This window comes from Lytechinus pictus, chromosome 10, assembly GCF_037042905.1.
Source record: "Lytechinus pictus isolate F3 Inbred chromosome 10, Lp3.0, whole genome shotgun sequence".
NCBI lineage: Eukaryota > Metazoa > Echinodermata > Echinoidea > Temnopleuroida > Toxopneustidae > Lytechinus > Lytechinus pictus.
Window position 1 is genome coordinate 2,296,691 of NC_087254.1, and position 13,771 is coordinate 2,310,461.

Below are 13,771 nucleotides of genomic sequence, written 5' to 3' on the forward strand. Positions count from 1 at the left end.
TTTTAATGAGTGTTTCTAAGCATTTGTACATTACATATCAAGTAAAGATATTAAAAATCGATCACAGTCGAAAACAATTACAATTAATACTTAATAATACTTAATAAATTAGGACAGGAAGAGATGTGTTTTGACGAGAGATTTGAAGGAGCAGCGCCATGAGGTATAAAACAGGTGGAATGGTGGCAAGGGGTGGGGAGTTCACATGATTGTCTTTTTAATTTTGTTGTTGTCTCGATGAAAAAAGTAAGGATTAGCTGATGTTTGAAGTTTTGCATGGTGGTATGAATAATCACGGAAGTGGTTTCAGGAATTGTGTCAAGTCCTGTAGAAAGAACTAAACCTGTTGATATCCAAGTCCAACGGAGAGGCGAGAAAGTGGAGGTTTGAAAGAAGAGTAGGCCTATATCTTAGAAATTGAGTGTAATTCTTAGAAGAATTGTAAACCAGAAAGAGAAGAGAAAAAGCGGGCTTGAGTTGGAGAGATGAGAGAGAGGATCGAGTTGTTGTTTCGGGAAGGTTGACTGTCTGTCTTCAAGAGTGGACAGTCAACCTGCCTACTCAAGCATATCTCTCCATCTCTAGCTAGCCTTCTTGAGGCTCATAAAGCCTCTCATCATTCCAGCTAGCTTCTCTATACCCTTTCTGGTTTACAGCCCTTTTAAGGACTAGGCCTATACTCATTTCTGAAAGATACTTTACATTCTAACCTCCACTTTCTCTTCACCTCTATCCACTTTTCCTAGGCCTTTCTAGGGCTCACCACATGTTAAACCACTTCCGTGATTAACACCATGCAAACCTTCAAACATCCTTTCTTTTGAATCACTGGATATATTTGTAACCTTGAATTACTATATTGTCCTTCCCTCTATATATTCCCCAAATCTTATCCATTTATAGGTCTCTTCATCGCTCCTACCCCCCCCCCCCCCCCGTCTCTGTATCATCCTCCCATCTCTTTCTTATTCTTCAAACTCCTTGCTGTTGTAAATATGCACACTGCCAACATGTTGCACATTATATTCCAGTTTAGCTTTATGCCTTTATGAGAAACTTCAATCAGAATCATTCCTACAAGGTACTCCTATTTAAATTTTATTTAAATCTCTCATTCATCTGTATCTTAAAGGGGAAATTCATGAATAAATCTGAAGAAATAAAGGAAAACATCGGTGAAGGTTTGATGAAAATGCCCGTGTCAAAGATTACAAAGTTATGATTTTTTAAGTGTGGATTTGTGACGTCACAGCAGATCCTTTATGTCATGTAATGTAAATCCCCCCCCCAAAAAAAAAAAAAAAATTAAAGTGATTGAGTTGTGATAGGGATATATCATCTGACACATCATTTAAAACCCCCTTCTATAAGAAATTTATTTATCATGTTCCGTGGGAAAAAAATTAATGGAATTTATATTATGATATATATGGGGAACCATCCGTGTACGGATGTAAGAATATACCTCCCTTATTCTTTGATGTATTTTCATTTAACAATTAAATATCTTTCTACATTTGTTTTCTTTTATCAAAACGGAATTCTCATAAGGCTTAACTACCTTTGAACTTTTTTTACTCTCTTCATCTCTTTCTGGCACTGCTTTCTGACACAATTAAAAACACATTTACTACAATTTACCAAATTTAATTACTTTAATAAAGCAGAGTATATTACACGTGATGCAACGATTAATAAATATAAATCATGCACTGACCATTGTGCGCTTTTCATCAATTAGTACTTGTATCCTGTGATATCATAATCAGAGTACAAACATAAATTTCAGATTTATCTATCATCATAAAAACATCAGTCACTAGCTTTGATTAAAATGATGATCCGGCAAAGGTCAAGTTTTCCTGTGTTTTACACCCGAATCCTTTCACCCTTTAATATCAAGATGCCCCAAATCAATCACAGAAACTACATACTGGTATAAATTGAATGGTTATAGGTACCTTTATGTAGCACAGCAACTACATGTATAAACATATACTCTTCTGCACTTAAAACATTGTATCACATTATTGCCTAGGCTGTACTTAAGTTGGTAATACTGATTTTAATATACACAACAAGGGTCTACTTTCTTTTAAGTGTATCAAGTTTAGGTTTTTCAACCACCATAACGGCATGAATTACAGTGTAATAAATTAAAATTTGAATGAAATCAGGTCTCAAAAATGAATTTCATAATTTTTCACTTTTGTATTTACTCTACTCAGGAGTTTTTCAAGTTAGCCAAATTAAGTGACGTAACTTCAAAATAAGTTCCAATCCACAAAATGACTCAAATGCCGCTGAATACTAGATTCTGTAAATTTAATAGGCTTTGTACAGGATCGATCTGATTGTAGGAGATCATGGGTTAAAACAAACGTTTACTAAGGATTTCGTTTATGACTAATAAAAACAGATCTATCAAGAATTTCAGCACTCTTTAAGAAAAATGCAAACAAATAACAAAAGGAGGGTTGCCCTTAGCATTTATCACAGTCCATAAACCAAAATAAGCAATATTATGGGGCATAACAATTTGAAACTTCAAATTTAATTCAAAATCAAGTAATATTCCAGATATGCAAGGCCGTAAGTGCAATTCCCTATATGTTTCTGTATCTCCCCATTAGATTTACAGATATTTAGTTGATGTTTTATTTCAAACATGCTTACTTTCTTACTACTAGTCAAAGTTCTTTCAAATTTTCAGTCACGTTTTTTCTTGTATGCTCTCACTCAAATAATTTTATTAACAAGTTCTAATTGCCTTTAAAACAAAGCAATTTGTTTTCCCACTAAACTAAATACTATTGAGAATTATGGAAATATAAATATCAATCCCTCAACTAGCCCTATTCTCATGAAATATACATGTACATGAAACTAGAACTTATTAACAAATTTCATGAATATAAAATATCTTGTCGTCAACGTGCCATCTTGAATATATAAATTGAAAAAGTATGACACAAAAATATATGAATGTATTAGAGAAAGATAATCTTATTTACAATTTCCTCTACATACAAAGTATATGTGCTCATTATAATATTCTTAATAAATGTTTAGACAATATAACATACATTAAAAGGCATTTTGAAAATGGAATGCAAATTTAGCAAAAAACAAAAACAATTGTGATAAGTTAACGAAAATACAATTTGACATTACATTCAGATGTGAAATATAAATGTGTGAAATTTGAATTCATTATTAATGAACAAAACTCACCCCACATCTGAAGTGATATATATGTGTGTATATATATATATATATATATATATATATATATATATCAGGGCTCAACATTAGCAGTGGCCCAGGGTGACCAAAATGAGAGTTGGGCCACCAAAATTCTGTAGAAGCCCACACTTGGTGGCTAGGTTGCGCTCCCAAAGTTTTGATAAATTGTAATGTATTCTATTGTTTTAGGGCCACCATATTTGCTTTGCAGGCCACCAAAATATGAAATTGATGATTTTGGTGGAATGATCGGGCCACCAAGATGAAAAGGTTAGTGTGGACTGCGGAGCCTTGTTACATATACATGCATATATCAAATAAAAATGAATGTCATACATGTGGCAATTACATAAATGATGAACAATCGATAGGTGATAGCTAGACTATTGAAAGCTATTTTCAGCTTTTAGACCAAGTCTCATATTAATTAGTACATGTAACCTTTATCGGTCATAGTTCTTGTCAATTCGCTGCTTTTAAACCTTATTTTCCCACTTTTAAATCTCATTCCCATTCCTAACAATTATGACTGTATAATATCTCTAACTAATAAAAGAAATAATACAATCTTGAAATGGTATTTCGCAAGAGAACTTTGTTATCCTGAGTAAAATGTTCTAAATGCAACTATAGAAGAGTAAAATACAAAATGGTGAATAAAACAGGTGGTTTATTAATGAAAAAAAAGCTGCTTGATTTGTATATTAGCACTGCTACAACAATGACTGATGGTCTAATACATGTATAATTAGACATGAACCAGGTAAACAACATCAGTTATGTACAATTAAGGATAACTTATTAAAAGTCTATTGAATATGCAAAGAAAATAAAAAAAATGTTGATTACATCTCTTTTGTGATTCAGAGCTCAGATCAAACTTCGGACAAATAATAATTTCAGTGTTCAATATAAATAACCTATACTATATACCGGACCTTAAATTAGAAAATAATAGTTTGAACTACATGTATACTTGTGATTTGTAGAATTGTAATTTTTTTCATAGTACAGCCTGATCTATACAGAATTATCTTTTTCATAGTATATCTATGTAAAATTACAATCTTTGTCACAGTATAGTCTTATCTACATCGATGTAGAATAATAATTCTTTTCATACAACAGCCTGAACTCTATCTATTGCACAGTCATTAACTAGACATAGAGATATCCACAAAGACCCAAATTCACAAAGATAGTTTTTTAATCTTTTGATTGAAACCATATTTAGAATTACATGTACATGCATCGATTAGTATTACGCATAATTCAAGATGTCTATAAAGAGTAAAAATAAATACACATTTTCATCACAGTGCACTAAATTACACGCTTTCATGATCACAGTGTGATAAATTGATCAATTAGGCGCACTGTGATGAAAGCGTGTATTTATTTTTACTCAAGGGCCCGTATTCTGAACTCTGGTTTAAATTAAACCCTGGTTTAAAGTTGTGGTTTGACTATGGAGAGCCAATTGGAGCACAAATCCCTAATAGTACACATTCAATTTATTCACTCATATGACACCCGATACCCAAATACCCGATACCCAAATTGTTCATAATTGTCTGGGAATGATTACTGAACTATTTTTCTTTATTATGAAAGCAAAAGGAAACAAAATAGTAAACATAAGAAATATACAATATAAACAGAATTTTGGAACTTTTGGCTTCCCATAATTTTAGCAGTGTTAGACCGTGGTCTAAGTTAAACCTGACTTCAGAATACGGGCCTATATAGACATCTTGAATTATGCTTGTTACATCATGAGTACCGGTAAGTCCACTGTTTTGACATGATGAGATGAAATAGTTAGCTCATTAATGCTGTGTGATCTTAGTAGCAAGTGCATGAAATCTGCATAAACCATGGTTTCTGGCTACAAATTCTAAACCCTCTTTGTGATTTTGGTTGTAAAGTCTATCTCTATGATCATCTAACCAAGAATGAGTTGTAAAGTGATTAATTCAACCCATCTGGTCTTTCCATTGATGCCAACAATTAATCATCATGGCAACCAAATGATTTTATTAGTCATTTGAATGTAGACCCATGTTACAGTGTATATCCATGTTTTTTTTTTCAATCAGAAAATGAATCGGTAGGAAATGAATAATAGTTGCCAATTTGAGGATCAGAAATGAGATTAATCATGATGTGATGAAAGTAGTGTACCACAATGGTTTAATCTGGGGCAGTATTTGTACATCAATGTCTTTGGATATTGCCCCTGACATGCTATATGAAACACAGGTCTAAGAGGCTATCAAACATCATTGGTTTACCCTGAAATTGAATGCAATCAGAGAACTTTATTATTGTAGAGTTTGGTGTTACATGGTGTTACCAAAACCCTTACCATTCAATACTTAAACGTCAAGTCCACCCCAGGAAAATGCTGACTTGAATAAAAAGAGAAAAATCAAACTAGCATAGTGCTGAAAATTTCATCAAAATCGGATGTAAAAAAAGAAAGTTATGAAATTTTAAAGTTTCGCTTATTTTTCACAAAACAGTGATATGCACAACTAGGTGACTCGGTCGATGATGTCCATCACTCACTATTTCTTTTGTTTTTTAATGTTTGAATTATACAATATTTCATTTTTTATAGATTTGACAATAAGGACCAACTTGACTGAACCATATAGTATTAAACAATGATAATTCCACATGTTCAGGGAGGAATTAATCGTTGTATCACTTGACAATGAGGAGAAAATTAGAATATTTCATATTTCATATAATAAAATACAAAAGAAATAGTGAGTGGATGACGTCATAGTCTCCTCATTTGCATACCAGCCAGGATGTGCATATAACTGTTTTGTGAAATTAAGCGAAAATATAAAATGTCATAACTTTCTTATTTTACATCCGATTTTGATGAAATTTTCAGTGTTATGCTTGTTGGATTTTTCTCTTTTTATTCAAGTCAACTTTTTGTTGGGGTGGACTTATCCTTTAAGCTGTTTGAACTCGGACAGAATTACCAATAATCTACAAGATTTTATGAGGTATGCATAAGAAAAATAAATAAATGTTGCTGTAGTCCCTACTACTCTTTGCAATTGATTTTTCCTACAATGTAGATACTGATTTGTATTGTTTTGTCTGATCCAGATGAAATTTTAAATGAAAAAAGGGAAGAATATTATGACACTGGTATCTTGTCTTTGTGAAGTTATTGAAGTATGAGACTTCTACAAAGACTCCATGGATTAGAGTAAAGGATTACATCATGGACCATGGCTTCTTTCAGAGTCCACTGCTATTGTGTCAAGACAGGAAAAGTGGATTGAAATGGGGACTAAGAAGGGGATTAAAAAGGGATTTCATCTTAAAGCTACAGAGAGACTCTCAAAGTAACACACTGGCCTTAGTTCAACATTCCCCAGTTCAGTCAGTCCGCAGCCCGTCCAAAAGTGCTCTATTTTATTCAGCGGTATGCATAGCCGTCCGTGGTTATGCATACGTAATGAGCTGTGAAGACGAACTTTCCGATCGGTGTTTTTTGCTCTTAGAATCGTTTATTCCTCACAAAATTGGTCTTATTTTATAGATAAAACTTTGAAATTTCTGATCAGCTAAATAAAATGCACATTTAATGTATTTTGAAGACCAATATTTAGCTTAGAAAAAATGATTTTTTTCAAGAAATATATGTGAATAAACAGAGCGCATTTTTGCACCGAAATTACACTTGCGTCAAATTGATATTATAATCAATATAAAGCGTAGACATTCTTCTTTACGACTGAAAAAGAATTATAAAATTTCATGATGTAGCAAAGTCAGGAACCACAAAAAACCACGGCAATGTCCATCGCAAAATGATTGGAATTGCAGTAGAATTGCCGACGCGTTCTGATTGGTCAACAGCGGCGCACAGACTTGCAACATTACATATAGCTTAAAAAACCCAGAAATAGTATGAAAGAGATCGATGGCAAATTGCGTAAGCGCATTGTTTTGGCGTGTGCAAGGACCCTGGTTCGAACCCGCCGGACTGTTTTTTTTTTTTTTTTTTTTTTTTTGGGGGGGGGGGGGTGATGGGGATATGTTTATGCTTTTTCTTTAAATCATATTCCTTCATCGTTCCTACCCAGCTTTATTCTCTTTTTACTTTCATGTGAAGTTCTATTTAGGCCTGTATTTATTAAATCATGGAGCTATTAATAGCTCTATGATTAATTCTTACTTCTTCTTAATCACTGCTTTTGATTTTCAAGTTCTTGATTATACTTATTTGGGCAGGGGTGGGAAGGGAAGTGAGTTAAAGGTCAAGTGCACATCAACAAAAAATTATTTGAATAAATACAGAAATTTCCCTTTTTTAACACAAAACAGTTATATACACAAAACAATGGTATGCAAATAGAGTTGATTATGTCACTCACATCACATTACTTTTTAAATTTTTGTTGCATTTTTATTATATAAATTTTAGCAAATTTGATCTAAAAAATCTTCCTCGAATCACAATAGGTTACATTTATGGAAACTACGAATGTTAATGGAGGAATTAAAATCCCTCTCAAAATTTGTTAATGAAAATTAAAATAAAATATACATGTCATGTACATGTATCAAACAAAAAAATACACAAGAAATTAGAGTGCTTGTGACATAATCGGGTCTGTAATTTGCACATTGACCAAGATGAGCATATAATTGTTTTATAAAATTAGGCAAATTTCTCAATGTCAAAATAGTAATTTTTTAATTTTGAATCATAGTTTTTATGAAATTTTCTGCAATACTTTATTTTTCTTTAAATTCAAATTAATTTTTTGGTGGGGTGGACTTCTCCTTTACTCTTTGCTTGGAATAGGGAATGCACATTAATATTTATCCACGAACAAAATTGTCTAAACATATGCAAATCCGTAATTGGACACATGCTCACTTTCCTTTCATCCAGGCCACTCCCTCACATCCACCAGGTTTACAGTCTTATAACAAAAATGATGAATTAATTATAATACCATTACACCATAGCTCCATGATCACACAACATTCATACAGTGCTTCACAACAAATATTTCACTTCTGTTCATATATGCAATAATTACTGTGGAAAACAAAAACAAGGCGTAACCACATTCAAATACCGTTTAAAAGGACAAATATATTATACCTTCGAGAAAAAAAAATTGTGAACATACATGGCACTTAACCTTCAGCACATTAGATAACATATAACAGAGTTGCTTGAGAACAAAATATGATTATGGGGCATTGCAAGAAACTTATGTTCAATTTCAATTGCAAATCAACTACATGTTTGTGTTTAATCAAAGGACTTACCCTTAATTTTGGAATGTGTGATTGAGTAGAAAGTTTCTTGCAATGCACTATTAGTAACATTAAAAATGTTCTTTGGTTTTGAATTGTGAATTTTTATTTTTGTCAAGCTGTATTCCTGTCCAAGTCAGTATTCTTAGTCCTCCCCAAAACTGTGCTCTAATTTTTTTGTTTCCAATATCGATAAAGATAAATTTTATGTTGTATCAGTCCAAAATTTGCAAACGAAATAAGGGCTTTGTCGAAATCATGGTCTGACCATTATAGTACATGATGGACTCTCCCAGAATGAAGTAGCAAGCAGAGACCAGAGTCAGCAAGTATGCAGATCTGTGTGTAGAAGAGACAAATAAAGAGAGAAATAGTCTAAATTACTAAATAACCATTCAAAGTATGAATTATGTTACATGTATTTGTTTACTTACATGGAAACTGCAGTATATGTGACAGAGCATTGAGGCGTATTATTGATATGAAAATAAAAAAACTTATCTAGAGAGCTGTAGTATCAGTTCATCAGAGAATACAAAATTCTTTTCAGTGCCAATTATTTGAAAATTCAAAATGGTTTGAATCGCTTTAAAATCTATATAAAAATTAGGTACCTGTACATGTAGGTATACATTACATTTACGGTATGTACAAAGCATTATTACATACATGTATGCTTGTAAAGATGGTTCTTCACTTACTTGATTACTTGATGTTACATGTACATCAATTAAGTCTAAGAGACTAACTAAGTTAAGTCTAAGTACTGTCTGTGACAGCCACAATTTTTTTATTTGAACAAAATGGTTTATAAATACTACTAACTGAGTACGGTAGTACCAGACTTTTTAGTTTGACTTTAAACTGTTTATAGTCTCTAGAGTAGACTGTCTGAGCTAATCATCATTTAATTCTTAACCGCAGCCTGGGCTGGGGCAAAAATCATGGTCATGGGGCTCAACTTCGTCTTCGACTAATTAAGAAAAAAGGTTAACAATTTTCAACATAAATCAAGAAATATCTCAATCTATAATAAAAACTTGCTGGAATTCGGAAACCTGATAATCATTGAATAAAACTTTAGAAGGGATCTACTTATTAAGCTTCGTTTATATTGAGTCTTAATTTAAAAAAAACAAGTCCACCGTCCACAGACACATATAATGCGAGCCATCTGCCATCATTACAGAAGTTTCAACGTACGGGACCAAAGGCGAAATTCTACCAACCCGCGACGAACGTAATTTTGGCATTATTTCGCGCCATCGTGGAGTGAACGAGAAGGTTACTTCCGGGTAAAACGTAAATTTCTCGATTTTTAGGGTATCATTTTCTCTAAAATAAAAATATAAGGTGAGTTTGCGTCAAGTTGGTTCTGACATATTTTGAACAGTGACTTTTCTTCTTTCTAAAAAATCCTGATCGAAACAATTTGGTTATGTAGCAAAGTCAGGAACCAAAAGTGAAATTCCGACTACAAAATCGCAGTTAAAATATTACTAAAATAAGCATCAATTAAAGAGGTAAAACTGGTAGGTTGAAAATGTCGAAATATGGAAAATTATATACCAAACTGTAGATGAAGGTCTTGAGAATAACTTACCACAATTCGTTTCGACGTAAACTGAAGTTAGCGACCAGTACAGAGCTATAACTTCAGCCCCTCCAATTCAGTGGGAAAATCAAGCCAAATTGATCGCACGTTTTCCTTCGGAGACCGCTAGAGGGCCGCTGAATAAATTTCTGTGAATATGCTCATTATCGCGCGAGCTGCGGTCTGACTGCAGTTTAAGTGGAAGTCCCCCAATACAAAAATATCACCGTGGTCTCTTATGACTGTTATGCGAAAAATTAATGATACAACTCTCTTATTTACAATCGGATTTCAATGAAAGTATAAAACTCTTAGCATTATGCTTCTTTGATTTTGCTCTCTTACTGCAAATAAATCTTCTTTGTGGTTGGACTTCTCCTTTATTGCTGTTGAATGCAATTCAACAAAACTCTCATGAGATGACTATTTATCAATAGTGATTATATATTCATAAATGACAAGTAAATTTCACAAAATATGAACTTGTTGTTTAATGAATAAGTTTCACTCCTCAAACATACATACATGTACAAATGTTCAAAACTTGCTTGCAGTAGGGCCCACAATGTACACATATTAAAAAAAATAAAAACATCAATTTTGTTTTCAGTTTTCAATATAAACAGAATCTGACATTTCAATAAAGCTGAAGAGTGATGTTGATTTACAAGATTTTATCAGTCAATGACAATTACAGGTTTCATTAGAAGAAGTTCTGCAAAACTGCATCATCCAAAAGTGGCACCACAGTTAGGGCATCTTCTTTGTCTCATGGCCAAACAGCAAAGGATACCAAGAGGGAAGAAGACGATGGCACAGCAGACACCAAGAAGTGTGAAATCATCCTCCAGGGTACCAACCCGACATGCAGGACAACCCCCAACCACCACTACCTGTGTTGTATAGGTTGTCTGTCGAGCTACTACAGGTTGATGGGGTGGGTAGTACTGAGGTCCATTGGGTGGGGGACCACCTTGGGGTGGGTAACCTGGCTGTGGGGGGTAGCCAGTAGCAGGTGGTTGTCCTCCTGGGTAAGTAGCTGTGTTAGACAGAAATGATCAGGGTGTTTTCTAAGGACTAGTCTGATGGTTTTATCATAAGGAAGTCAAATGTAACTGATCTTAAAATCCTCATTGAATTCATCCATTTCCATTAGAAAAATAAACAGAATAATTAATACATAATTGATAAATTAATCAAATAAATGAATAATATACCAAAATGAGCTATTTTGTAAATCAAATATATCATGTTTCCATTAAAAGGTAATAATACTTCTTGCCAAAAAGGAAAATTTGATGCCTATAAGAGCTTGTGATGTTCAATTCCTGAGAAAATATATAGACATCATGATAGATTAGAAATATGTTATACATGAAAACAAGAAAACGTCCATCACCTGTGACCATTTACCACAAACTTGCCTTTAACCACATTCATGTGTATAATGTGGTTTATCTTCATTCACTCTGCCAGTAAAAAAATGTCATTTACTTCATAGCATGATTTTGTGAAAGGTTTTTGCTTTTTATTTCACTGAATAATGAATTTTTTCAAAGCACCAGAATTGTATTCCAATCTATGAAGTAAGTTACATTGAATTTGAAAACAAATTTAAAAATATCTTAGTATAGATGGACATTATGAATAATAGCAGTGCCACTGTGTTTCATGTTATAATTCAAGGTCAACAGGATTTCAATATCCTGTAGATTTGATGGATATGACATGATTTCTGACACAACTAAACCAGCAATTAAATGGACATGATGGTACATGTAATGGAATCTATGGTTTAAACACTATGGCCCGAATTCACAAAGGTGGTTTTGAAAACCCACGGTTGAGTCCACGGTTTATGCAGATTTCCTACATAAATTACGCGTATCAGGCGCGTGTATGAAAAATGTCCAATCCTGATGCGCACTTTTGTGACAGTGCGCCAAATTGACGCCTGTTACCATGGTAAGATACGCTATTTTATTCATGAGTCTACTCTTCAAACAGTGGACTCATGAATAAAATGGCGTGGATAACCACGGCAACAGACGTCAATTTGGTGCACTGTGACAAAAGCGCGCATCAGCATTTGACATTTTTTTGATATACGCGGTAAAATAAGCGTTATTTACATGTATACAAGAAATCTGCATAAACCATGGACTCGACCGTGGGTTTTCAAAACCACCTTTGTGAATTCGGGCCTTAATGATCTACTAACTTTACTGTACAGGATTGCAGGTGTTCATTGATTAAATCGTCCCTGAAACACAGAATGTTAGATTTTTAATTTGAATCACAACTTTAAAAAAGTGATATGGGCAAACTAGGCCTGAGTCATCTTGTGTTTTTTTGTACTACAGACCGCCCATGATTTTTCGGCGGAGACTAGCGGACCGCCAAAATAGAAATTTAGTGTCTCCAAAGTCTATGAATATCAACCACTTTTCAGGCATTTATTTCTAGATCTATCAAAACTTTCACATTAGGACCGAGTCATTACATTTATTTTGAAAAATATTTAAACTCTATTAATAAACAGGCGTTAACGGTTAACTGACGGGGGGGGGGGGGAATATTTTTAAAAACCCCTCCACCAAAAGTTGCAGAAATTTCACCTTTTTATCTTAAAAATCCATGAAATGGATTATTTCTTTTTACCCCCACCTGTACATGCCTCTTTATTAATAGAGCGATAATTTTCCATATTTTCTTTGAAATTGTATTGATTTCATTGGCTGGCGATTGCTTGACCCACTGATTAAAGTACTGCTATAAGAAGATACTTACGATGTTGAGCAATTGATCCATATGAAGGAGGACCTTCCTCTTTTAGTTGAGTATATGGAGGTGGTTTACTTGTTGTTCCAGCATATAGAGGTGGAGCTGACATACTTGACTTGTGGAGCTCGAAATCAAGATCTACAGAGAAAAGAAAGTGTTTTTTTTTTTCACCATTAAAAACTTTGTTTCATTAAGAAGATGTATTGGAAATGAATTTAAAACAAACAATGTAATCCATCACCATTATCTGGAGCGTTGTGGCCCAGTGGATAAGTCTTCTGACTTTGAAACAGAGGGTCGTGGGTTCGAATCCCAGCCATGGCGTAATTTCCTTCAGCAAGAAATTTATCCATGTTGTGCTGCACTCGACCCAGGTGAGATGAATGGGTACCCGGCAGGATTAATTCCTCGAATGCATGAGCGCTAAAAGGCAGCTCGAGCTAAAGCCGGGGTAATAATAATAATAACAACGCGCCTCGGAATAGAATATTTCTAGATAGATGGCGCTATATAAATGCCTATTATTATTATTTCATGACACTTCTTCCAGTGGCTCACTTTATTCATCATCCCAGTATACAATGTAGCTTCCTGCATGAGGTGCCAGAGAGAGTATCAAGTATCATACTATCAAGTCTAGATATCAAGTTAACTGTTCGTTTGTGAGGCTTTTAGTGTCATGAATGTCTTTTATTCATTTAGAAATAAAGGTCACAAGAAATAAAGAAAGAATGATTCAAATTGTGCTTTCAAGGATAACGCATATTAATTTAAAGGCAAATATGCAATAATACTGAAATATATTGTAGTTATCGAGTCTCACAATTCAAGTGATTAGAA

At 33.7% G+C, this 13,771-nt stretch overlaps 1 protein-coding gene across 2 annotated transcripts; it reads right to left on the reverse strand.

Annotated features, from left to right (window-relative positions):
* Window positions 1–1,636: 1,636 nt before the first annotated feature.
* On the reverse strand, window positions 1,637–13,114 carry LOC129269734 (membrane protein BRI3-like). Of its 2 annotated transcripts, XR_010294734.1 has the most exons (3): window positions 12,938–13,114; window positions 10,157–11,186; window positions 1,637–8,892 (listed from the first exon to the last, which is right to left on the reverse strand). XR_010294734.1 is itself a non-coding variant. In XM_064105118.1 (2 exons), the coding sequence occupies exons 1-2, from the start codon at window positions 13,038–13,040 to the stop codon at window positions 10,876–10,878; spliced, it is 414 nt and encodes a 137-aa protein (XP_063961188.1). In that variant the 5' UTR covers window positions 13,041–13,114; the 3' UTR covers window positions 1,637–10,875. The 2 variants fall into 2 exon arrangements, 1 of the variants encoding a protein (XP_063961188.1); XM_064105118.1 differs by having other exon boundaries at window positions 1,637–11,186.
* Between the last annotated feature and the right edge of the window lie 657 nt (window positions 13,115–13,771).